This window comes from Castanea sativa, chromosome 4 (genome assembly GCF_040712315.1).
Source record: "Castanea sativa cultivar Marrone di Chiusa Pesio chromosome 4, ASM4071231v1".
NCBI lineage: Eukaryota > Viridiplantae > Streptophyta > Magnoliopsida > Fagales > Fagaceae > Castanea > Castanea sativa.
In genome coordinates, this window is record NC_134016.1 from 12,124,311 (window position 1) to 12,152,031 (window position 27,721).

The 27,721-nt window shown below is 34.6% G+C and overlaps 2 protein-coding genes across 2 annotated transcripts; both read right to left on the bottom strand.

Annotated features, from left to right (window-relative positions):
* Nucleotides 1-222: 222 nt before the first annotated feature.
* LOC142630891 (clathrin interactor EPSIN 3-like) lies at nt 223-11,086 on the bottom strand. The gene is made up of 14 exons (XM_075804949.1): nt 10,773-11,086; nt 9,491-9,623; nt 9,187-9,238; nt 8,820-8,899; nt 8,612-8,690; nt 8,227-8,310; nt 7,951-8,096; nt 5,380-5,748; nt 4,888-4,929; nt 4,673-4,768; nt 4,428-4,582; nt 2,635-2,810; nt 1,249-2,269; nt 223-1,128 (listed from the first exon to the last, which is right to left on the bottom strand). The coding sequence occupies exons 2-14, from the start codon at nt 9,523-9,525 to the stop codon at nt 665-667; spliced, it is 2,799 nt and encodes a 932-aa protein (XP_075661064.1). The 5' UTR covers nt 9,526-9,623; nt 10,773-11,086; the 3' UTR covers nt 223-664.
* Nucleotides 11,087-18,259: 7,173 nt separating this feature from the next.
* On the bottom strand, nt 18,260-25,071 carry LOC142630478 (mitochondrial import inner membrane translocase subunit PAM16 like 2). The gene is made up of 4 exons (XM_075804479.1): nt 24,740-25,071; nt 23,124-23,211; nt 18,657-18,790; nt 18,260-18,584 (listed from the first exon to the last, which is right to left on the bottom strand). The coding sequence occupies exons 1-4, from the start codon at nt 24,740-24,742 to the stop codon at nt 18,459-18,461; spliced, it is 351 nt and encodes a 116-aa protein (XP_075660594.1). The 5' UTR covers nt 24,743-25,071; the 3' UTR covers nt 18,260-18,458.
* Nucleotides 25,072-27,721: the final 2,650 nt, after the last annotated feature.

Genomic DNA, 27,721 nt, shown 5'->3' on the forward strand with positions numbered 1-27,721 from the left:
TTCAAACCCCTTCAAAGCCCTCCAAATCCCTCCCCCTCCTTCCTTAAAAACATTCAAACAAGATAATTTCATTACACTCCCTCCCTCTACTCTACTCTCCCTCCTTCTCCCAACATCCAAACATAGCATAAATGTTATAAGCAGAAGGTAATCAGCAAAACATTATACATCAATCACCCGAATCTTGAAGTCAATCGATTCCAAAAAGCAAATGAGATCAAGTTAGTAGAAAAATGAGTCATCATATTTATTGTTGCCAACCCATGTTTATCAAATGTCAAAAAATATATATGTATATATATATATGGGGGAAAAAGGGAAGAAAAGATCAAAGAAGTGATAACCTGAGAAAGGTCATCCTCACCAATGAACAATATCACAACAGCTGAAACCAGCAATCCTACACAACTCTCCTGACCCAAAAGAAATGATGGGAAAAGAAAAGAAAAGGACAATGAATAAACATACATCACATCCGCCATTTTCCAGAATATTACAACTATTGATATAAAATACAGCACTGTATACCAAACATTGGACCGGAGTGCATTGTTGAGGGGTTTGATAATAACACTGGATTTGCAATGTCAATCTCTTTCACCTCAAAACAAAACAGAGTATTAATCACTTTTCCAACTCTCCAATTGAGGGAATTGGCTCAATCTCATCGATAGCCGCCACCATAAGGCTGCTGAGGCACATAACCACCTGTGCCCATCATGGGGTTGTAACCACCAGACATGTTTGATCCAGGAGGTAATCCAGTTGGTGCTTGCATATGGACTCCTTGCCCCATACCCATATTCATATTCATGCCCATGTTCATCCCCATTCTCATACCCATGGGTTGTTGATTCATGCCTCCATAAGCCCCCATGCCCATGCCTGCACCAGGCCCACCACCCATACCCATATTCATACCCATACCCATACCAGAACCCATCATAGGGGTTGGTGGAGCTCTAAGAGCACTTGCACCAGCACGACCTATCCCAGAACCAGATCCCATAGCTTTACCCATGTTGATCGTAGATGTTACAGGAGTTGCAGCAGGTTTTTCCATCCTCTTCTCCTTCCGATTAATGGCATCAAAATCAATTCCAATATCCGCCAATGGATTTATTTTAGCTGCATATGAAAATAATATAAAAAATCATCCCAAAATCTCTCATACATGGTAGATATTCAATCATCAATTGTAAGGAAACCTAATCATAATATTAAGATTTTAGAGCATAGAGCACTTACGTCCGGATATATTCAAATTGACTAGCCCTCTGCTTAGTGTATCGGTCCAAACAGTTGACTTGGTCTCAAACTTGTCCTTGGATGGTTGAGGAACTGTTGAAAGTGATCCTGATGAAGATGGAAGATTTTGCTGTAAATTCATGTGGTTGTTTGGTCCCGATTGAGGAAGCATATTACCAAGGAAATCATTATTTTGTTGTACAGCAGGTCCGGTGGTAGTTTGATAAGTGGCATGTGTAGCTAGTGGAGCTGCAGAACCCTGTAGTGCAAGGAAGTTCCCGCCATTGAACTGTGCAGCAGGTCCAGTTGGTGCTTGAGAAGCCATATGTGAAGTGATGGGAGGTGCAGATCCTCCCTGTTGAGGATAAAAGTTTCCACCATTAAGCTGTGGAGTTGGTCCAGCTGGAGTTTGAAAAGGCATGTGTGAAGCGATGGGAGCTGTAGATCCTCCCTGTGGGAGGAAGCTTCCACTGTTGAGCTGTGCAGTAGGTCCAGCTTGAACCTGAGGAGCCATAGGTCCTGGCTGTGGATGAAAACCGCCATAAACATTAGCAGTTGCCTGTGCAGGTTGACCAGCTGGAGCTGAAAAACCTGGCTGTGAAGTAAAAGCGGGTGAGGGAGCTGGCTGTGAAGTAAAAGAAGGTGAAGGAGCTGGCTGTGAAGTAAAAGCAGGTAAAGGAGCTGGCTGTGAAGTGAACGCAGGTGAAGGTCCAGAAGGTGGGAGAATGTCCGCCAGAATATCAGTGTTCTCCTGTGGACTTGACAGCTCCTGAGGCAAATACTGTGGGTTTGTTTGAGGTTGAATAGTGGAGACACTGGGTCCAGAGTAAGTAAGCCCCCCAAATGTGTCCCCAAAGTCAAAATTTGAGACTGTATCAGCCTTTGGCACACCAGGTTGGAGCGGTTCAGCACTCTGGTTCATGGTAGGCTGGAAGGAAGCAGAAGTCTGCTGTTGAGACGAGGCACCATCGGTGGAAGGAAAAGCTTTGAAAGGAGAGTCGCCAAATGGATCTTCAAAAGGCTGCACCAAGGGAAAACACTTTCAATCCATTGGGATAACACATGCAAATTTCTATGATCTTTTTTGGTGGGGGGGGGAGGAGTAGGAAAAGAAATATAATGTCTACAATTTCAAATCCCAAATAATATCAGAAATTATATTAGAATGTTTCTTAATATTACATGATAATACTATGACCATGGCAAACAACAATCATTCTATATAGAAACAAAAATGGGACATGTAATTAGTAAATAGCCAACTCTTTGCTAACTTAAAGTCCAGTTTCAAGATACGGTCTACTTCATTGAGGATGAGCACATTATTAGCTAACTCGAGAAAAATAGTATTATAAATTTTTTTTGCATTTAATACATGATGCCTACCTGATTTACAACATTAGCAACTGATGGTGCCGCCACAAAAGTGGAAGATGGAGCAGAGTTTGTGTGAATATCAGCCTCAGAGGCTGTGGTAACAGATGTAGTTGGCACAATGGCTAATGAATCTGACAGAGAGCCAAGTAAGTCCATCTCAGCACTGTTTGAGGTAGCTGGAGCAGCTGAAAAAAGGGACAAAGTACAGAAATGAGTTTCCACCTGTGTAGCTGGTTTTCTGCAAGAGTAACCAAACAAATTTCGGTCCTATCTCCTCAGACACCATTATTATTTATAATTATATCAAACTCCAAACAGTAGCAAGTCACAGTACAAATCACATAGAGGTACGCCACTCTAATCTCTTTTTCTTAATTTTAAGAATGGGGACTGGTGGGAGGTGACTAACTCCTTGTTACACTTACATGATTAGGTCACCTGCTTCACATCATGCTAATTAACAGCACTTTCAGCTCTCATGAAAGTAGCAAAAATAGTTGTTCTTGGAATATTGATAGGAGCTCAGTTAGGGTTAGGGTGACTTGATGTTTCAAGTGGGTTCTTGGATTAGGGAGTGCTAAGGTTTGGGTGTTTGAGCTCTTTAGGGTTTCAGTTATGTCTTATTGTTAGCAAGGTTTTGATGTTTCAAGATGGTTCTTGAGTTAGAGATGCGTAGGGAGTCACCACCTCCATTGGAAATGAAAAAATTAGAGACAGAGATTTTAGAGAGAAATAGAGAACAAGAAGAAAACAATTCATCCATCTTCATATATGACTAGTACACTAGTACATGATTACAATGCCCTATTTATACACTTCATGCCTCATTCGCATTGGCTATCACATGCTTCATTCCTATTAGCTCATGCCAGACTAACTCATTAGGCATGTGCTTGAATGAATTTCCACGTGTTCAATGTGTTAAATGTGCACTTGTCGAACTCCTAACTGCTTCGAGATGTGATAAATCAATTACAACGTGTTACAACTCCAATCAAGTCCATGCACACAAGGGAACACAAACACAAGAGAGCGCAGTTCAAGTTGCAGCCCCTCCAATACACCATTAATGCTACTAAAATCGTAAGAAATCAATGCAATCAAATGCATGTGGAAGCTTTCTCAAATTCATAGATTGAGGTTTCAGGTTTTGAAAGCTTGATTTTCTTGTTAAATAATCACTGACTCTAGCCGTCTACAGACTTCACATGTGCACCACCCACAAGCCCCTTGATATTTTTAGTTTTGTAGTCAGCCTAATTATAAACATGCACAACCACATTCAGACATGACAGGAGTTGCTGAAGAGTATAGCTCAAGTATTGTTCATCTCAAGCAACATGGTCACTTTTCTGTGAAGCAAAGACATGTAGGCCTGCTTTGCTCACACTCAGTGCCAGCAGCTAGGCCTAGCACGAGGCAAGTGATTCAGCTTTTGGATGGCGATACTAAGCCGCTAGAATTACTAAATGACAAAGCTTGTTTCGATACATCTGCAAGTAATGAAGCATCTGATTTCATTTTGTCATTTCCCTCATCTTTTAGCATAGCTTCTGCTCCTTCCTGTTCTAGCACTCATCCATTCTTTACTATTTGAAAATTATTCACACACCCAAGGGGATTCAAACCCCCTCAGAGGAAGTATAGACCTAATTATTGCTCAAATAAACACTTGTGATATATCAAGCCATTTAAACTAAAAACTGAAATCCAAATCCTTCTCTTTAAGATCACATTGTGACAGTTTAGGGAGCAATTCAGACTGGAACAGAAAAAGAACAAATTTATATTGCTTTGTCTACCTGGAATTGAACCTCGAGGATCAAATTCATCGAAAGCCTCAACTTCCTGGTTTTGTGGAGATGCTGAAGCACCATGAGCAGTGGTTGCTTGGCTTGGAATATTGCTTACTGGTGAAGAATCTCTGGGAGCAGATGCTGCTGGAGTTTCTCCACCCCTGACATCAAGAAGACATCAGAATTGAATCAACTAGTATGTAATAGACAAGGCAATAAAATGGTGCATTTTAATGCTGCAACATCCATACCTTTCACTGTTAACAGGGCTTCGGGACTCGCTCACAGCTTCTTCATAACTTGGAGGAGCACCAATATTCTGTTCAGAAAATTTCCGATCCAGCTTCCTGCCAAAAGAATTTAAAGTAGTTATACAATGAATGCTGCTTGGTCGGACAGTTGACAAGGTTGAGCTTAAAAACCCACTAACACCAACAAGATGACCATCCAACCACAAAGAATTTACCTTCCCTCCTGAGATTGGTCATCAGCTCTGGCACCACTGCCTCTGTAGGGGTAGAAATAAAAAATTATAAAAATAAAAAGAAAGCAAATTTTCTAAATCAAGGATCTCATGAAGGCTCATATGCATGCATACATTGCAAAGGGAAAATAGAAATTTGTAAACCATCATTGCATTATAGTAGTTCCATTTAACACAAACCACATAATCAAGGATCCAGGATAGTTCCATTTTATGAATTGAAGTTTATTTTATTTTGGCGTTGCTGGATACTAAATATATTCAAGGAGGCTGTGCCAGATTATACTTCTTTAGCCTACACTTTCTCTGACATGAAGGAAACCTCATCCATACCAGCAAAATCAACATGCATTTCTGTGATATAGTTGCTTCAAAACTAAAATGACCAACAACAAAAGAAAAAACCCAACAATAGAAACTGCAATATCCTTTTTAATAAACTATTTATAAATATCTATACCAATAGACACATACCGAGAAGAATATTGACCATCATCATCAAAAGCACGATCTTTGTCTCTGTCAGAGCTCCTACTTCTTGAGCCATATTGGTAATCATCAACACTTCGACTTCTTCCACGGTAATCATCATCCCTGTAACCATCTCTGCTACTGCGTTCATCATAATCTCTTCCATAACGATCTCCATCACGACTATTTGAGTCCCCATATCTGCCAGACCGGTCATCATCCCTGTAGCCCATTTCTCTTTCTTTCCCATAACCATAACCATTCCTATCTTCATCCCTGCTTCCGTAGCGGCCTTCATAACGATCATCCTCATATCTGTCACCATATGAACCGGGCCTAAACATTCCACCAGTTGATGAGGCGGTACGGAACCTGTTCTCATTAATGATAAACTCCCATTAAGGTGAGTAAAAAAAAACCACTAGTGAAGTTCTAAACCTAGTGGATCATATGCTTTTCCCTGCATTCTTATATCCAGACAAATTTTCAAACACAGAATATCAGATATAGGTATGCCTGGGTGCAAGGGAGGGAAAGAGGGGGGGAAAGGAGCTAAATATTTTCATAAGATAGTCTACAAGAATTGCCAAGAAAGCTTTAAAAAATAAGATGAGTAACATGAGAATAACATTCTGTTTGTTTTGAAGTAGAATATTTTCAGGAAAATATTTTCACATTTTAGTGTTTGTTTTGCAGTAAAATAATAAGTCAACTGTAGAATATTTTCAGTCAATGGAAAAACCAAAAGCAAAGATCTGTAAAATGTTTTATGCTTGAAAAAACAGTCAAATCATTTTACACTTTCTTCTCCACTCTCACTCTTGACACTATCTCAACTTCTCCCCCTCTCTCACTTTCTCAGCTCTTCTCTCCCACAACCCAGCCAGTCACTCACCCATTGCTCATCACCCTCCATCTCATGGTTCTTCTCTCCCTCTCCACCTCTCAACCTCTCAGCTCTCTCACTCACAAGGCCACAACCCTCTCATCTCCCTCACCCATCTTGCACAACCCATCTCCCTCACCCATCTCGCACCACCCATCTTGCACCGATGCCCACCCACTGATCGACACCACCCACCATCATCGCTGTCTCTTCTTTGCACAAACCCCTTCTTCTATTCTCTCTAGCACCGTCCCTTGGGTCTGATTGATGAGCAGTGGTCTTGGGCTTTTGGTGGCTACTCCAATCTTGCCTCTGCTCAGATGTTCAGATTAGGTTCTTTGTTCGTGGTTTTTTTTATTTTTTTTTGGGTTTCTGATTTGGGTTCATGGAGGGTTTTTTTGGCTTTCTGATCTGGATTTTTGGTTGTTGGTGGTTTATGGCTATTTTTTGAATGGTTGGTGGGGTTTGGTGGCTGTTTTTTCTTCCCGACGTGGAGTTTTGGGTGGTGGTGGTTTGTGCAACTATGCTTGCTTTTAGTGGGTTTTGAGAACTATGAAAAAAAAATTCATTTTACAATGAAACAAACATTGGAAAATGATTTCCACTGTGTTTTCAAGTACGCAATGAAACACAGTAAAATGAAAATGTTTTATTGAAAATATTTTATATTTGCAAATATTTTACTTCATAACAAACGGAGCGTAACATGAAAAATCCACTTGGAGAAATCTTCATGAGTAGCACTCGGAGAAATCTATAGGAAAAAGTGCACTGACTCATCCAAAATGGATTAGTAACTGTGACAATCTTAGCTCAGTTATCTATTAGAGAGTAACATGAGAATACCACTCTTAGAATCCAATTGCAGAATGATAAATGAAAAGTAGACAGGTCCATCTGATGTGTTACATGACAGAACAAGAACAAATATGGACCCCTTATAAGACTACTTATAAACAACGTACCTTTCAAATTGTACTGAAAATTTAAGGAACAATATATCATAAAGACTTCACATAAATTTGAAGAGTTGTAACTTAATAAAAAACTTTAAAAAATAACTTATAGAAAATTTACTTGCCTGATAATAAAATAAAATAAAAAATGATGTAACTGTTGCTTTTCTTTTGGGATGGTGTGATTTCAACATGAAAATGGAAACTAAAGATATGGGTCAAAACTCTAAAACAGCAGGAAATTGAAAAAGGACAATAATAATAAGGTTAGTATAACATTTATACCCTATAAGTTTAAATAGGCTTCTAAAGCAGTCCCTTAACTATCAAAACTTGCAATTTACACACTTGAGTATTACAACAATATTAATGTGACCCTTCTATTAGAATCTTGCCATTAACCCACACAAACACGTTGGACACAGAAATAAAACAATATTTTCTTTAGGCAAGTTAACATTGAAAATGTAACGGAACATAACGGAAGGTGCAGATTGACAACATTGTAATAGTCAAGAGTGTAAATTGTAACTTTTGAAAGGTGCAGGACCGATTTAGAAGTGACCCCAAACTTAGAGAGTATAGAGTTCGTTTTAGCCTAAATATAACTTCAAGCTGTAACATCATGGTAGCACATGACCAATTCTAAAATGACATGGTGAACAGTAAACCAGCGATACAAGAATGGAAACATTTTAGCCAACTCTTTCTGAGAAGTAAGAACAAACTTACTTGTCCCTATTAGCAGCTGCCTTCTGTCTAACTTCAATTATCCTTTCTTTATCATTCACTAGGACCACAAGACTCTGAGATTTCTTCCTGACATTGCTTCCCTGGTCCCTTCCACTGGAATCAATATACTGAAAATCGGACAACGTCTGCCACACAGAAATATAAACTTATCATTAACACAATAACACAGTGCATACATCTCAAGTTGAACAGGAAGTTGTCTAGCAATAAATCAAACTATGGACAATCAAATAGCACTGAGGAACTGGGAATTACTTGTATTTGATATGCATGTTCCCTGATCTCATCTATGACACGCTCGGACCCATGGGCTACTAGGTACTCCAAAACAGTCAAACCCTGAAGCTCAACACAATTATAATTTTAGTTACAACATCACAATGTAATGTGGGAATGAAAAGCGGCAGATGCTAAACAAATAAAGTACCAAATACTAATCAAAATCCAAGGTCCAGCCTGAAATTGAGGAATGGACATCAAGGAGTGATTCCCCAGAGGTAATTTTTTCAGATTCCAATATCATAACCATTTAGTAAAGGTAGAGAAGACAGACAGTGTAGAAATTACATGGAAGTTGGAAAGAAAACCAAATACGTAGCATCCACAAGTTAACTTTAAAAAATTCATAAAAATTGCAAACCTTATAGACATGCCGCCAGTTCTTGCCAGTATCATTAATCCGCTTCCAGATTACTGCCATGATCATCTGGTATTCGTGACTGATATTTAAAGCAAACACCTCTACTTTAGAAAGAAATAAAGAGCAAGAGAGATAGGAAATAAGAAAAGGAACTACATTGGAACAAGATACATGAGTGAAGTAAAATAAAAGGATGGTTGAAGCTTACTAGTTTCTGGTTGCCATTGCAATATCTGCAAGAAGTGATCCATGAGGACCCCAGGGCTCATTGCTAGTAGCATCAAGAACCTAATAGGGCAAAATAACAGAAATTTTAATTCACTCAGCTTGCATATTAAGTCACATGGTATTGCATTTCAAGATCATCTATACTCCATCTAGCTGACAAGGAGCAGTAGCCTAATACAGAAGCATGATAATCACCAGACAAAAATCTTTCAATAATAAACATAGGGACAATACATGGGAATTATTGTTCAATCTCACCACCATTGACCCCAGACATTGACAGAGACGAATCAATCAAAGTTTTAAAAACCCCAATAAGCAAAAAAAATTAAAGGAAATCTTTTTACCTTCTGTTCAATTCCAGGGACTTTAAGCACTTTCTTATTCACCTCTCTTTTACTGTAAGAAAAGCAGTAAAAAATTAACGTCTTAGGCAATTGTTGTCATATAATAATAGAGAAACAAGATATAATGAATGAATAAACAAGACAAAACTCCGAAAACTGACTCTGTAATTTAAGAGAAACCATCCAAAGAATAATCTTTTCTCACCAATATTGCCAACGATGAATCAAATAAACAGAACACTCAAATAGCAATGAGATTACCATGATAAGAAACTACATAATAAGAATCACAGTTAAGACTTACAGATCCCTAACGGTTTGATCAAAGGCCTTCTTCATTGTAGCTGTTGTTCAAATAAATCAATCTCGCTCTATGGTAGCAGCGTAAGTTGCACAGTCAACTTTAAATAAATCTCGCTTCAAATATTCTTCATGCACTGTATATAAGGAAATCTTAATCAATAAGACTTCAATGATAACAATGAAGCATCAACAATTGAAAAAAACCAATACCCAATAAGATATCCAATATATACACATGTAAGTGACACGCACACCCAGATGGGATTTGAATCCTGGACATTATAAGAATTCAAGATAACAATGAAGCTTAACAATTGAAAAAACCAATACCCAATGAAGCTAGACTCTGACTCTTTATATCTCCGTTAAAAACACCAAGAAGTGTCAGTTGATCTACAAGACTCAACATTTGAGCTAAAACTCATAGGCAATATCAAGAGTTTTTCCCCTCTTGCGACTAATTACAATACTTTCAAATCTTAGAACCCCGCTTCACTCGACTTTTCAAAAACATTGATTAATCATAATTTCAAGCTAGATACACTAAAAAGGTCGTATACAGTGCACAAAGCTCCCATTTTCTTGGGGTCTAGGCAGCCTTAGGGTAATTTCATTTCAATTACTAGCTAAAGAAAATGACAGATTAATTTATGACTAGTCCAAAAATAAAAGTAACAAAGACAAAGTCCAACCACATGAAATCAAATTATACACAAATAGGGTAAACGAAAAAAAAAAAAACACAACGCAGAATATTCACAGCAACATTTCGCCGGCTTTGACTACTTCCAATCCAGCATTCAACAATTCAAATAACATCGAAAAATTAAATAAAATAAATAATAAAAATAATAATAATAACTCAATCTACCTCACAATTTTTGATTCCTCAGCCAAAAAATTTTTAAAAAAATCAGCAAATCGTAGAGATGAGCGCACAAAAAACCTGTTTAACAACAATGAGCGTGGTTTGTTTTTGTGTGTACAACAGCAATGAAAATGAAATCAAAATTCAATTATAAATCTCGTAAAAACGAAACAGAATTTCCATTTCAGCCGATCATTTCTCAACTAAAAATCTCGTAAAATTTTTTTAAAAAATAAAAATTTGCAGTGTGGCTGATCCAGATAATTTATATATATATACAAGAAAATGTTTGTTTTATTTTAAATGTGATAAAAAAAAAAAAAAAAAAAAGAGAGAAGAAGTAAAGAAATGAAGAGAAAGAGAGGAAGAGAAATCAGATCTGAAATCAGATCGAGATGGAAATGAAGGCACGTACCTGATGTTTCTGATCCAATGAACGGATCTGAGAGAGAGAGAAAGAAGCTTTGCTTTCTTTCAATGTAGTATTGTTATGACAGAGGGAGAGAATATTGGGAGCGGAAAGAGCGAAGGAGAGGAGAGGACCCAAAATGAGAAAAATCTGAATTGGTTTTGTTGAATTGTAATTTTGGTTGTTGTTGAAATTTTTAGAAGAGACGGTGTGTGCGTGTGTGTGCGTGTGTGTGTGTGAGTTTGAGGAGAAAGAAAGAAAGAAAGAAAGAGAAAGATGACGCGCGAGAAAGACAGCGCAACATACACGCAGAGAATTATGGGTTGGCCTTTTTTATTGTTTTTTTTTCTTTTTTTCTTTTTTTTGTTAGAGAGGTCGTTTCTATCTTGAGGAGGGTTGAGGAGAATGTGGAGTTTGAATTCACATGCGTTAAAGCATATGGAGTATCAACCATTAGCATTGAGTTTGCTAAGAATATCCAAAATGCTATTTTAGCACACCCAAGAACAAAAACTATGGATTCCATTCAATGTGCCATTTGGGGGGGGAAATAATTTTACTTTGTATCAATTATATGTTACTAGAAGTAAATCATTATAGCAATGTTACTTTTTCTATATTAAATTTCTTCTCTCTCGAGTCTCTGATTCTCTCCTCATCACTCTCGTTCTCTTTTGCGCCTCTCTCCTTAAATGATGTCTCTCTCTCTCATACCTTTCTCTCTAGCATTCGATGGGTTACCGGTGGTGGTGGGCTTTGGCATGGGTAGTGGTGTTGGCTTGTGGGTTGCATTGCAAGTTTAAGTGTGGATCTCTACCTTCTCTTTGCATTATGGGTTGCGTCGTTGTAGAGGTCTTGGGAGATTATGGGTTTTTAGTCTTGGGTAGTGGCTTCGGCTTTGGGTTGCAATATGATGGTGTTGAGATGGGATATAGGATAAATTGTGAAATAGTGTGATAAAAAACATTGTATTTTGGTGTCTTAAAATAGCTTTTTTTTTAGCATACCAAATATTAGGGCTACCATTATCACCACTTATTGTTATTAAAGATAAGTTACATAAGTGTGTGTCTATATATATATATATATATGTATGTATGTATATATATATATATATATATGTATGTATGTATGTATGTATATATATATTCATATGTAAATTATATTTCTTCCTTTCATAATTGAACCCTGTCCCTTTAATTATTTGTAATAAGTACTTTGTTTCCTAACGGTTTGAAATTTTTGTTAAACACTTATTTTACTTTTATGTTGAAATTTATAAAAGTCCTAACAGTAAGGGTCCGTTTGGATAGAACTTATTGCTGAAAATTGAAAATTGAAAATTGAAAACTGAAAACACTGTAGCAAAATAATTTTTAAATGTGTAAATAGTACTGCGAGACCTATTCTTAATAAAAAAATTTGAAAAAGTATGTGAACAATGCACGCACAGTGCGCATTGCGCTGCTTGTCTCCCGTAGCAGAAACAAAAAAAAAAAAAAAAAAAGGCTGAAAACGCAGAAAACTCAAAACGCAAAACGCAACCTTTGTATCCAAACGAATACTAACTAAAAAAATTCTTAATTGGAAAACTAGTTAGTTTTTAAATTTATGAAAAAATATTCTATAATAAAATGAATGAGAAATATTACAATTGCACAAAAATTAAGGGGATTATGAAATCTACCATAAATCTAATTAATCTATACCAAAGATAAAGAATTGAATTAAAAAATTTATAGAAAAATATATTGCAAACTTTTAAAAGTCCATAATTTTCCATATCTTTGTTATAATATATTTTTATGTGGTAAGTTTTGAAAAAGAAATGAGTTCCTCTAAATTCTATTAAGTGCTTGTTTGATATTAATTTTTATTTGGCCTTTTGCTTCTTATATTTTACTAAAGTATAATTATACTTTGAAAAGTAATTTTTTAAAAATTACACATAAATGAAAAGGCTGTGGCAAATAGTGCCTAAGTTTATTAAATTTATGTGTGACAAAGAACTATAACTATTGTGAGTGCAAGTGAAGGCATCATAAGTAAGTTTTTTATTACTATAATTTAGCATCAAGAATTAACATTATGTTAATATCCCTTTGCAATAGTGATGAACAAGCTTACTAGATCAATTCAAGAGGAAGTCCCTTGGTTTATACCTTTTGTGGATGATATGATTTTAGCGGCTGAAACTAAACATTGAGTTTATATCAAGTTAGAAATTTGGTAAGATGTTTTAGAATCTCAATACTTTCAATTAAGTATGATGGAAACAAAATACATGGAATGTAAGTTTAATAAAAGTAAAAACAAACATGAAATGACTTTTTATCCCTCAACTAAACAAAACCTTAAGATGATGCGGTCATATTAAAGGGAGAGCGATTAATGCACCATTGAAAAAAATGTAAGTTGATGGAATAATAATAAAACAAGTTTGGCAACAAACTTGGTTGTAGCCCAAGGTTACAACTCCACTATATTTTTTTAGGATGTGAATTTTGATAAATCCACCATTTGATTACATTTTCTTCTTATATCCTTCATACTTACAAAATTTCTAGCAAATAGAAGATCAATAGCTATATCATCAATCAAATATTTAAATTTCAAATTTTTGTAGTCTAAAACTATGCATAAAAAATAATTTTATGGATCAAATAGTATATAACATTTGATTGTAACGAAATTTGACATGTGTTTTAAAAGCATAAAGAATATGTAATTTAACGGTTAAATTTTCAAATTATATATTTATGCTAATTTTTCATTGAAAGTTGTAGCATTAAGGTATAATAAAATTTGTAGCTAAATTTTGTCTATATAGAGAAAAGGTAGAGGATGACAAAAAATAACATTAGCAAAAATTGTAAAAAAGTACATGTCAATTAAAAAAGTAAACGAGAGTATGAATTCATGATAGAATATAATGTTAGAGAAGAATACATGTTACCAATCTTAACTTATCTTTTTAGCACCTTCTCAAACAAAACAAAAAAAAAACTTATCTTTTAGCATATCAAAAAACTATTTTATCTTTATCTATTTCAATATATCACTTTACTATACACTCTAAATCAAATATTTTATTTTTACATAATTACATACAACTCATTAAAATAATATAAACAACTTAACAAAATTTTTTTTTTTTGAGAGAAAGAGAGACTTTCAATCTATAGAACTATTTGAACTAACTGAAACCCACAATAACTTAACATATTAATTTCTCTATGATTTCTTCTTCTTCTTTTTTCTTTTCCTCTATAAATAAATGGATTAAATAATAGTAGCAACATGTTACAATAGTTTGCTACTAATAGCGTGTATAGATTAGCAACTAGTTTGATTATAATTTTTTTTTTTTTGACTAGCAACTAGTTTGATTATAATTTTCTTTCTAAGAAGAAGTTTATTATAATTTGTGTAGAATAGAACCAACATAATTCTTTAATAAAGAGATTGAACCAGCGCACAAACTTAAAGAATCAAAAGGTTGGCGTTTATTCATAAAAGAATAAAGGAGGTTGGGTTTTTTTTTTTTTAATTGTTATTATTTTAATTTAGTATAATATGGTGGGTGGAACTGACTTTTTCTTTCTTTCTATTTCTATTGCATTGCTTTTTCTACTTTTTTGGAGAGGTTGTAATAATAATGCTGGAAAAAGTGGGGAGCTGGAATGCTGGAATGCTGGATTTGGTAAAATATCACCCACGTCATTACCAAAACTTTTACCTACTTTTTACTACCCTTTGTTTTCTTCTTTGTAGGTAATAAAGTCATTGGGGGTGGAAATGCATAGTTCTTTGTGACAAAGCCGCCGCCACCACCACAAACACCAAATTTGTAACCCACCACCACTAATCACAAACCATCAATGACACTCATAAAAACTCACCTCGTTGCCACCACCAATAAAGCCATCTCCTCGTTGATTCGCTTTGTCGCTGATCCATTAATAAGGTTGATCCCCTAATTAATGACCCTACAATGCCTAGCAACCCGCCATCTTTCATCTCAGCAATTTTGAGAGAGAGAGAAGATAGATGGTTAGTTGTTCAACTAAGGGTTTTGGTGATGAAGCTGAAAGAGAAGAGAGATAGAGAAAAAAAAAAAAAGTAGTGATGCCATAGTGATAGCTATTAGTAGCAAATCATTGTAGCATTTTTGTAAATTTTTTTTTATTTTTACGTTTGGCACATTGGATGGAGTTTGATTTTGTTATTTGGTTTGTTAAAATAGTATTTTGGGTGTTTTAGCACGCTATGGACATTTGTAAAGTTTCTTCTTTTCTTTTTCTTTTGGGGTAGTGGGGAATCTTGAAATCTTCTCTCTTTTCATATTAGGTCTTGATTTTCCATCACTCTTCAATCTATACATTTAATTTACACTCAATTTTTGTTCTTTTTAATTAATAGAAAATATATTTACTTTTTTTAAATATTTTCAATTTGCATTTGGTTGTGAGATTTAAGATCTAGAGATTTTTTTTTTTTATAGAAGATTTAGAGGTTTAAAAAAATAATTTTTTTTCCGTTATATAAATTTCAGCCATACATTATTGTTTTGGGTTATTAAAGACAAGAGAGAGAATTAGTTCTAGCAAATATAACTTATATAACAGGACTGGAATAACATTCTATGATCAGTTCAAATTCACATATTAATAATTTTTTGAATTTAATGACAAATTCAATAATAACAAATTGTGTAACCTTTGATCATTCATTTAATCCATTTAAATTATAGCACTAGAAACCATGAACCTCAAGTTAAATAATATCTTATTTATTTGATATATGCATCATTCTTGTAAAATCGTGTCGATCCCATAGTTATGTAGGACTCATAAAATATATATATATATATATATATTAATAATTTGGTAATTACAATGGGAGAGAGAGGATTTGAATCATATATAATTTTGTTGAAACACTAAGAAATATCAATTAGTTGAGTTATAAAACTCTTGACATAAGATGAAATATTATTACTCCCAAAGAATTGAATAATTTTTCAAGAAAGGGATGATTAATATGTCAGATACAATAGATTAGTGTATCAACTCAATCCAAAATCAAATACCATCTTTGAGTGAATCCAACACTAATTATTAGAATTCAGTGACACTCAGATGATTTTACCAAATCCAAGCTACGTGTAATTCAAGTTTTTGGGAATCAAATATCTCAACTAGCTTGGACTACCACCACAGCTTTAGTTATTTTCCTCCTTACGGGCAAAAGAACGGGGTTTGCAGTGGAATTCAATTTAGAGCTCATTATGTTCGTACGATTTCACTTCTATTCAAATCATCTGTTTTTTTTTTTTGGTTGGAAAACCAGATATTATACTTTATTAACTCAATGTCAAATGCATAAAATCTAGATTTTTTTTTTTTTTTTGAGAAGGACATCTTCATGAAGATGATCTGTTGTTGTTATTCACAGGATTTTTATTTTTATTTTTTGAGAAGGACATCTTCATGAAGCTGGTATGTTGTTGTTATTAAAATATAAATGTGGTAACTTTTTCTTCTTCTTTTTCCTGGTAAGTCTTTTTTGAAAGCAAGAAAAACAAAAAATAGGTCAAAATGGGTTTTTGATTAAACTTCAACATGATGTACCTTGTACCATTGGTCCATTCAATGGCTTTTGTTGAGAACCAACTAACATCTTGGACAAGAGGGTTCAACGGGGGAGTCACATGGAGACAGGGGTCATGCCCCCATAATTTTGCAAAACCTTTGAATATATTATACTTGTATATACAAAAATTGTAGATAGGCATATGGTACCAATCAAATTTAAAATTATGTATATACTCATCTACAAATAAATATATTTTTCTAAAGAGTTAGATTTCAAGTTATAACTATAATTTTGTCAATGTTATACTCCTTAAAAAAAAAAAAAAATCATTTGAATGTGTTTTTTGAGAAATCTATCATTGAATTACATTATTTTCTTATACTTGACATGCTTGTAAAATATCAAAATTATCAAAGATCCATAACTATCTCCTCTATAAAATATAAAAATTTCAAGTGCTTTAAACTTTGAAATTTTACACAAAAATGACTTTATGGATTGGATATTAAATAAGATGTCATTCATTATCATGAAATTTTGACGTATGTTTTAAAAATAAAGAGAACATGTAATTTAACGGTAGTATTTTCAAAATGTATATCCATTAATTTTTTTTTAAAGAGTTTTAATTTATAGCGTCCACTTCTGATGATAACTCTTTATTATTAGTTTAAGACACCAATTTGTTATACCCATAACGTTGACTACGAATTGCATTAGGTAAAACTTAATCCTTCCATTTTATACACACACACACACACACATATATATATATATATATATATATAAATTAATAAGAGAATATAAGCTTACTTTCTTTCATTTAAGAAACATCACAAATCTTTAGTGATGTGTCATATATATTAACCATTTAAATTGATAGGCATTCTTTGAAGGGAAAATTTCACTATCTCCCTTAAGGTATTACTATTATTGAAATTACACCGTTTTTAAATCATTCACAAACCACACATTGCTTTTCAATTAACTACACTAAACTCCCCTTGCAACTTAAAATTGATTCACTAATGGATATTTATAAAATTATAATAAAAATATTATATTTCGACTTTTACCCAACCTTTGTGAAATCACATTCTATCCTCTCACTTAAAAAAAATTGCCATTTGAGAGAGAGAATAAAAAAAGTCTAAAAGAGAGAAGAATTATATGAATTTTTGATAGGTAGAAGAATTATATGAATAATTAGAATATATGCTAATATGGTTTAAATAGAACTCAAAACACCATTGCACGCTCCTAGTATAACGGTTACCCTACAACTAAGGGCCAAGGTTTAGATCTCCAAAAAGAAACTTTATACACATATACACTTAAATTAAACAAAATAAGGAATCTACTACATCGTTTTGAACTTATCTGGAATTTTAGTGGCCAAAAGAGCTTGCCTTACAAAAGGATGAACATCCAAATTTTTCAACACAAGGTAAAATTAAAACGACCGATACTTAGAAGGTTCGATGTATAATTAATTTAGTAAAACAATTGGTTGGTAAGGGGGTGACCTATCAATCATTGGTGGTCCCTCCCTTGAACTGGTCACGAAGCTCTCATCTGAGTTGTTAGGTTTTAACATTTCTTCTCTAGTTGGGGATTTTGGTTCAATGTTATACAGCCGCACGTACTCTATTCACATCTTGCTTTGAGCTCAATCCAAAATGTATGTTTTGTTTTGAACCCAATCCAATTAGAAGGGTATCCACAACTGCTATTGAACAAAAGCAAGGAGTGAAGTCCATTGCTTCAGAATGGGGTGGCCCAGAGGCCCTAGACTTTATTAAACTTAATTCATTTTTAATAAGTATTATTATGCTCTTTTTTTTCATTAAAATGCAACCATTAACAAACTCTCAAATATTTTGAGAGGAAGAGAATACGTCCAATCTTGTCACTTAGACATTAATCATCCTGATCCAGAGACAGCTTGTCCATCAGATTTGCAAAGTGATTCATTTTATGATTTATACAATTCCGTCAAGAGTGACCATGATAGAATTCCAAGACTACCAGAATACTAAAAACAAAATCAAGGGAGCAAGGTACACTATATGCAAAGAGACCTTTGCTGAGTTTTCAACTAGGGTTACCCTGACCTTTGTCCCGATAGAAAGCCTCTAAACATTCCTTGGCTCTGTGAACCTTCGACTGAAGATAAAAGCTCCCATTCTTCGCATTCCTCTCAAACAAAGCGTCGTATTTCTGCAGCGGATTATTTTTTTACAACCTATTCATAATGTAAAATGAAGAGAGCAGAAAAGAGGGGATACCGACCTTCAAAATCTCCTCCCAAGCAGTTTGGTCAGAGACCCCAAGAATCTGCCTAGCTTCTTGCTCTGTCATTGCTTTGCTTGCTTTGCGGACTGTGTTGTTTAGTGTTTCTTGGGCAACACCAGTTTTTGAGGCATCTGCAATATAACACATACAATGTAATCAGGGCATGCCTAAACATCTTAAATCATTATAATAGGTGTTTAAAAGTAGGGAAAGCACTACAAAAGTTGCTCCCATGTTTGGGAACTTTGTAGACAGAATTGATAAATTTAGAAGTTTGGCTCTAAATCAATATGCAAACACACCCTAGAACTCGGCTTCTTGTTATGGCATGAAGGGAATGATGCAGGACAGAAGCATGAATGGGCTATATTTTGATGTGGGATCTCTAAGAATTCAGCAATGAATTGGATTTCTAGATGAAATCTTGAAGGGTTCTTGAATAGTGTTAGATGTTTAAGGATCTAGGTAGGTTTAGGTATTAAAAAAAAGATTGAATCTTGAATATGTTTGGTGGCTGTTTGGTGATAAAACAATCAATAAAATGAATAGTACAGGCTGATACAAAAGGATCAATCACACCTTAGGTAGGTAAAGACAACCAAACCCTCAAAGCTTAAATTAAGCTACTGAAAATTTATTAATATCAATCTCACCCTCTCTCATCTATTGAATACATAGACTCTTTTATAGGCTATTGCCAGTACTACTCCTAGAACTCCAAAATAACCTTTTTCCGAGAAAGACTAGGGATTCCAAAAATATAAATAAAAAGTACAAACAAAATTTAAAATTAAAAAAAAAAAAAACGTAAAAACACAATCTAATCCTCATCTGCCTTTGGTATAGCCAAGGACAGCCCAAACCCACATCAATTGCACTTTTGATCGGTAGATAGTGGAGGATGGGGGAAGGTGGGGTTTGAACCATAGACATAGAGCACTACAAAGAATGCTATTACCCCTGGGCTATCACTTGAACCTCAAATTACCCAATTGCCCTTATTCTGGTCAAACTTAATTAAAACTGAACCAGCAACTTTATAAGATAAAAAACTTAATACTAAGACTCAATAAACACTAAAGCAATTTCTGGAGGGTGCCAAGAAAGCCCTGCATCAAAACGAGATCACAAATCTTGAATTTTATTTTTATAATTCCATAGTCACAATGGGGGAGGGGAGATTTGAACCTTGGACATCTTTGTTGGAGACACCAGGAGGTCCCACTTGAGCTACAAGACTCTTGTGAACCACCAATCTCAAATCTTGTGCTATTTAATCTTTTTCCTTAAGTCTTTACTGTCTACATCAAGGGTAATGCATTGCCTAGCGTCATTGTTACATAACACAAACTGATAGACAAAAATAATGAAAAAATAAAAATAGACCTTGACAAACAGGATTTATGTGGAAAATCCTCTCTCCCTAATGGGAAGGAGGGAACTACACTTAGTTGGGGTGCTTCACTATGAAGAACGGTTATAGTGTGGGATTTTTTAAATAAAACTAATTTATTTACAACTAATTGGAGAAATTTATTGAATAAAGAAAAAAAGGCAACATGGGGTACAAAGGAAGTGTTCTAGGGAAGCTATAAACTTCAACTAAAGTTACATATATAGAACATAAGTTACTATGATCTATCAGTCTAAAAGAGAAGTAAGCCCAAAGCTAGAACCCAATCAAACAAAGATTTGGAGAAACACAACTTAAGATTGAGAGTAGTCCATTCATAGTACTCAAAACATTTACAAGAAAGGAATAGAATCACTATGGTGGGAAGAAATAACTTGCCATAGAAAGTAGTATAGAGTGCAGCAAGAATAGGTAAATATTAGGCTGCAGCAACACTATAAAAGAAAAAAAAAAGCTTTCTATTCTTCAAAGCATAGAATATGGAAAATCTACTTCACAACACACTGTTAAAAGCTATTACTAGAAATTTTCTTGAAAACAGAAGGGTTTTAGGAAAATTTTAAAATGTACATTAAAAAACACTGACCAACTGACAATTTTTTTGATAGGTAAATAAGCATTGTATTGAACAGGACTACTTCTACATGAATGCACACGAAGTAGTCAAAAGGATAACAAAGGTTATGCACAAAAACATAACGATTCTAAAAACTTAAATAGTTGTACTTTATTTGCATTATAGGGTTTTTTTTTTTTTCCTGGTTCCTTGGTAAACTGCCTGTGTGCTCTGGTTCCCTGTATTGATTTCTTTATTCAATGAAGTTATATTACTTATCAAAAAAAAGAAAAAAAAAGTTACTATTATTAAAGCCTCACACCTGAGACCAATCAAACAATTTTATTCAATGAAGTTATATTACTTATCAAAAAAAAGAAAAAAAAAGTTACTATTATTAAAGCCTCACACCCGAGACCAATCAAACAATGATCTAGCAAACAACTCAACACCTGAAATTTCCCTATCCTCAAATGTACAAAGATTTCGTTCACGCCACAAAGTCCACATCAAACATTAAGGGACCAAAGTCCAGATATCTGAAAATTGCTTCTCTAGCCAATTCTGCCATCCAACCAAAGGTCTGGGACTGTTTCTGGTAGCACCAGTGAAACCCAAAGGGACAAAAGACAAAACTCCACAACGCAGCAACACCCTACTAGAGTGTATCCTCTCTTAATAAGACCGTCTCTAACTCCCAATCATTAAAGTCTCTTACAAACCTTACATCCTGACTCCTCTGTTCACCGTCATTCTGGTTTCCCATCAAGGAACCAACTGAGGCATCTCAAACTAATAAACAATCATACAGGTCAACAGTTGGTTGCCACACCACCTATCATGCAATTCATGCCAAAACCAAACACAGCTGCCCTCCCCTACATCAAAGGGAGTATACTGTAAGAATCCATCCCACCCCACATGAATACTTTACATCAAAGGGAGTAACTGTAAGAACCCATCCCACCCCATATGAATACTTTTCCATAAGTCACAACCATGAGTTGCCTGAGCATTTTTCAAGCACCAATCACTGCACTCTCCACAGCAACTACATGCCTCCATAACTGCACTTCCTCCAAACCAAAGCACCATAACCATTTACCCATCAGAGCTTGGTTAAGGGTGACCAACTCCCTATCTCTCAAACCGCCTTTCACTGACCAATTAAGAATGGGAAAAGTAATATTCATTTTCATTCATATATTTGAGAGCACTCTTCTAAAATATGTTTCAGGACTGGTTCTACAAAATATCAATGTGATATGATTTCTTCAAAGGCTCTGTTGGGCTCGTCGGGATATTATTCCTAATTTGAGAAGATTACATGCATAACAATTTATACTTTCCCCCTTTTCTCTGATAGCTAATCAAACATTTATTGAGGAAAAAAAGAAGAGGAGTAACTCCCCATGTATGCAAGCAGTACACTAGGGAAGCAACAAAGATCATCATAATTCACAAGAATCTAAAACCTCCACCAGAGAGGAGAATGAGTGACAACTTAAAGCAGCCTTACAAGCATACAGAGAATGAAGTAAGAATAGTTTCAACTCTAAAGACGGCTCAACCCCTTCAAAGACGCACTTTTTTTTTTATAAGTTTCAAAGACGCACATGTTATACAAAACAGAATTTTCTTAAATTTCATTATAAAAAAAATAAACAAATTTAACGCACAGCAGCACAGTTACTTCATGGACATATCAAACATTTAAATAGTTTTCATGATGTGATACTTCTCAGATACTCTAATATACATATGAAACACACATTCAACATTAGGTTATCACCTTTCACTATAAATAAGAAAATAATTGTAGATTAAACATAGGAGGGGATTATATACATTTATATAGACGAGTACAATTCATGAGCCATACATGATTGAAGCTGGGACATTACCCTTCACCCCTTGCTGTATAGGAGAAAGAAGAAGGATATGCCATTTGGTCCAAAACACTAACATATAAGTCGACAATTTTGTGTAATAAATGCAACATACTTAACAATTTGACAAAAACAATATCTTAAACATATCTATTTCTTAAGTACAATATGCCTCCCATATTATAAACTAGTTTTCTAAATATTATCATATCAGTGTATCCATGTTCTTAACATAGCGATGTTCTGTATCTACATACACACTTTGCTGCAATTTCCCAAGAGATCATTTCTTCCGTTGGATATTTTAATTAACAATTTGCTTATTCAAGCTTTTATTGCCTAAATTGTGAATAAGATTTTTTCCAAACCCGGACAGAAAAAAAATTATTATTCTTATTATATAACTTTGAAATCCCTACCCATGAACATATATGATCATATGAGCCAGAACTCCAAACACAATAACGACTGGCAACAGCTTGTTAGAAATAATGATTACAGCAAGAATAATAACAATATTACGCCCGCCAGGGGGGGGGAGGTGGAGGAGGGAAAAAGTAGATAGCAATTCCAAGTATAAAGTCACTACAACGAAAAACGCTTACTTGCAAGTGCTTGACGGTATGCCTGAACAAAAGCCTTTGCTAACATGCCAGAGCCCACCACAATCAAGTTAATAATAACCCTTCCAGCCTGTGCAAATAGACAAATGAACAAGCCAATGTAATAGAAAAGTTGACGATTCAGGCTTTGCAAACAAGAAAGATGACAATCTCTCTCTCTCTCTCACACACACACACACAGAAAAATAAAATTATGTAAATGGGTTTGTAATTTGTTTCACCCAAGAATTTCCCATTTTTGATTTATGAGTTACATCAAAATAGTGGAATAAGGGGCACAGCCCAAATGTATACAAGAGAAACACCTAAGATTCAAAAGACCCAAGAACTCAAAGAAGTTTGAACAGAATGTCAACTACGGGCTGCCATCCAATCGTAAATAAGAACAAAATTTTCAGCCTAAATACCAGTAGCTCCACTAAAACCTGGTGCATTCCTTTCTCTCCTAATACAACTCATTAACATAGGAGAATTGTATTTCAAATCTCACCACTATGCCATCTACAAAAATGTCTCTTCCAACATGCCAATAGTTCAACCGCTGTTCTTGGAATAACCCACCTAACCTCAAACAAACAGAAGCTAGAGTCCACATTCAATTAGCATGCCACAATGAAAAAAATAAATGATCCACTATCTTCCCATTTGATTTATATATGCAACATCAACCTACAATTACTATACCATGCTTTATCAACTTAATTCTTATTCCCCTTTCTTTAACTCATTATTCCCCTCCCCCCCTTTCTTTTTAATTACATTCAAATTCTAAGGCATTCTTAAAACCTAGGCTATCTACACTAGCACAAAAGTTTAAAAAAACACATATGCACCAAAACTTTATCCACGCGGGATTGGTAACAGAAATCATTTCTGACCATTTAGTTCTATCAAGGGGAATCCATTTTGTTGAACAAAGATCATCATGTCTCTTAAAAGCTTGAACCAAAGTTATTTTGGTTTTCGCTTCCCCCCATAGCCCATCAATTTTGATGAAGTTGGTCCATCTAACTACCAGAGTCATTAGTTTTGGTTACACAAGAACAAACCACTCTCTTTCCCAACTTGTTCTCAATTATTGCCATCGGCCCATCACCATTGCTGCCACCGCAACCGCCAACCACAAGAAAGTACACACGCGCACGTGCACACACAAAACATATTTTCAAGTAACATCTATTATAAATTTTGGTTAATGTAACAGTAACACCATCAAATATCTTTTTATTGACCCAATATTTTGACAAATCCACCCGTTGCATTATTTGCTTTCCCCATTCTTGTCAAATCTCAAGATGATCAGAAACCGAGAACCGTCTCAACTATATAATTTTAGTTTATATATATATATGCCAAACACACAAATTATGGATTGGATAAAAATGAAATCTGATTGATGTAAAATTTGATATCCATGATTAACTTAATAATTCTAAGCTAAATCTATTATGAACATTGTAACATTGACATGCGTCGTAACAGTAATCGAAAGCCTTTTAACACGAAGAGACACAATAGCAATTCTAAAATGTTCTAAGCTACGACGCTGTTTGGTTGCCGAGAAAACACAACAGAAAATGAAGAAGAAATGAGCATACCATGGTTGGAAAAGGTATGGAATCGATCGCTGTATCGACGGAGAGCCTTGGTTGAAGAAATTAGGGTTTCGTTATTGAATTGAGGATCTCGTTGTTGTTGTTGTTGTTCGCGATCAGCCAAGATTTTGCGCCAAGTGGAAGAGGAGGAGCAATTTTTTTATAACGTAGGGTTTTGGGAAGAGAGATAGAGAGAGACTTGTTCAGGCAGGGAAATGAAAATTTGTGAGAGAAATTCGAAAATATGAGGGGGAAGCTAAACTGATCTAGGTGGTTACCTAGACGGATGCATCGGGTGCTATCTGGTTGACCCGTGTCAAAAGTCAATCAGAATTAACCAGCTGATCTGGCCTCCCACATTGTATCATAATTTCCCCTTTTATTTATTTATTTTTTTTTAATATAAGTTTATTTGGAAGATATGGGTAAAGTGTCATAATTTCTAAATATTTTAAGTGGAGTTAAAAATATATTTTTATTAAGTTGTCCTTAAATCTTTTCTTGTTAAACATAAGGTTTAAAGGGTAATTCTGAGCTGTGTAAAAGTCTAGTCTAAACTAGGAAAATCTCTCAAATAATAGTATAGATTAGAAGAAGCTAAATTACAATTACCGCATCTATAATTTTGTTTGGTTACCTTAACTAGTAAAGTCTTTAATGATTGAATAAAAAATCTGAGGCTCAATCTCCACTTATATCAAAAACTAATTAGTATATTTGTCTGATGATCGGTTGAAATTCTCTCCAAAAAAAAAAAACTTTACACTTGTGCATTTTGATATCACTTATTTTGCTGAAAACTGAAAAAAATAAAAAAAATTATTGTTAACTTTGTGGTTAATGTTCATATGCCTTGGTGCACTGTTCATGTCCATGAACAGTGCACCATGCGCTAGTCCCAAAAAAAAACGCAAAACGTGGACATGAGATAAGCTATCCAAATGAAGCTATATGTCTGGATGTAATTAAGGAAATAGAAGAGAAAGGAACAGAGAATGGGAAGGGAAAGAGAAGAGGAAGGGAAGGGGACATTAGTTTCCTTAAGTGTGTTTGGATACATGACTTGTGTTTGGTTTATAAAGGGAAGGGAAATGAAGTATGTGCATTTTTATATTTATGTCTTTATCTAGTTTGATTTTTTTTTTTTTCATTTTTTTATGAAATAATTTTATGGATATATTTGAGGTTTTTTTTTTTTCCTTTTCAAATTTTATGTTTGGTTATACAATTGAGGAAAATTATTAGATACTCTCAGAGTACCATAAAGACAAAAGACAACCACATATGACAGTTTTGTTGAAAAGTATGTATTCAATTGACCATTAATATGAATATACACACAAGGTAATGTACAATAGAATAGGAAATAATAAATTACTTTCTATCAATATGGCTAAGTCACTGCCCTGTAGTCTAATTGTTGTGCATGTGATATTAGGAACCTAGCATTTATGGTGACCATAGTTATTAAACCCAACTCAGCCCGGCCTGTTGGACTAGTGACTCGACGCATTGAACAGGCCAAGTGATCAATTGGATCAAAAATGTAAGTGGCCCGGTCAAAACTAGTGCAACCTGGTGGGTTTTAAGTAACTCATGTGACCTAGTAGGGTTTTAATAACCCGGTCAGGTTTGTCAATTGTGTAAAATTACATTAATAGATCCACTTTATTTACTCTTTTATTATTTAAATATGTGATAATATGGTAATTTAAATAAGAGAAAACCTAAAAAATCCAAAAAAAGAAGCAGAATTATTTCCTACACCATACCATTCTATCACATCACTTTTTAGTTTTCAGAATTCCCAAACCAGAAAAGCTACTGCTATGGGCTTCTGTGCATAATTTTTTTAATGCTTTTGAAGTTTGAAAAGCATGTACGTATGACCATAATACCATACAACTCTATGCCATTGCCACCATCTTCTATTGATTAGGTTTTTTTATATACTTCATTTCTTGATTGCTTTTTAGTTTAAGCATCTTTTGTTTAATTTTTTGTTTTTGTCGTGTACAGTGTGAGTTTGTGACATTGTTTCTTCATGTACGATGTAATTGTCAGTTGTTACTTACTGCTTTCTATGTATGTTTGTTGTTTATTACTATAAGTTATTTGATAGTATGAAATATGGAATATTTGTAGTGTCTACAACAGTTTAAATGTTAGATCCTATGACACAATCAATCAACAATTGATGTTACACCAATTTCATCTCCTCCAAAAAAACATTGCTAGAGGAAAGACTGATCCAGCTTGGGGTCATTACAACCATTTAAAGTTAGACACAAATGGAAGAGGTCAATTGATGTTTTTGTATTGTAATAAAGTTTTTAAAGGTGGTGGTATTAATCGATTTAAAAAACATCTAGTTAGGATATGAGGAGAAACTGAAAGTTGTAAAAAAGTACCTGCGGATGTTCGCTTTCAAATGTTACAAAATGTAGAAGGTTATGTTGCAAAAAAAAGGAAGTCACAACAAGAGTATGAGGAACACAACCAATATGGGTCTGGTCTCAAGGATCAAGGAAACCAAATTTATGTGGACGATGATGATATTCAAGAAATTACCCACTCTTCTATGCCCCCACCTAGCTCTATAGGAAAGGGAAAATGTGTTTTAAGTAAAGGAAGTCTAGGTCAAGGGAAACACACTTTAGTTGAGAGGAAAGGAAAAACACCAAGTTGTATTGGAGGTTATTTTATGCCAAGAACAACTCCTGGAGCTCAACCTACTCTTAAAAGTTGTTGTAAAGTAAGGAAGCAGTAGAAAGATGTGATCTTGCTCTATCAAAGTGGATGATTGATACTTGTATTGCATTCAATGCAGTTAATTCCAAGTATTATCAACAGATGATTGATGTTATTGCTAGTATGGGTCTTGGTTATAAGGGCCTTGAATTTTATGTTTTTCGTGGTTATTTATTGGCCAAGAATGTTAAGGAGGTCAAAATTTTTGTAGATAGTTATCGTGTAACATGGAAG

What these genes read in the sequence shown, in the direction of transcription:
- LOC142630478 (XM_075804479.1), bottom strand. An exon ending in ATACCGTCAAGCACTTGCAA is followed by an intron (nt 18,791 to 23,123) that starts GTAAGCGTTTTT and finishes GTTATATTGCAG; the next exon opens with ATGCCTCAAAAACTGGTGTT. An exon ending in CTTGGGAGGAGATTTTGAAG is followed by an intron (nt 18,585 to 18,656) that starts GTCGGTATCCCC and finishes AATCCGCTGCAG; the next exon opens with AAATACGACGCTTTGTTTGA.
- LOC142630891 (XM_075804949.1), bottom strand. Translation starts at nt 9,525, where the DNA reads ATGAAGAAGGCCTTTGATCAAACCGTTAGGGATCT. An exon ending in AACATGCATATCAAATACAA is followed by an intron (nt 8,097 to 8,226) that starts GTAATTCCCAGT and finishes TCTGTGTGGCAG; the next exon opens with ACGTTGTCCGATTTTCAGTA. An exon ending in GATGGTCAATATTCTTCTCG is followed by an intron (nt 4,930 to 5,379) that starts GTATGTGTCTAT and finishes CTACCCCTACAG; the next exon opens with AGGCAGTGGTGCCAGAGCTG.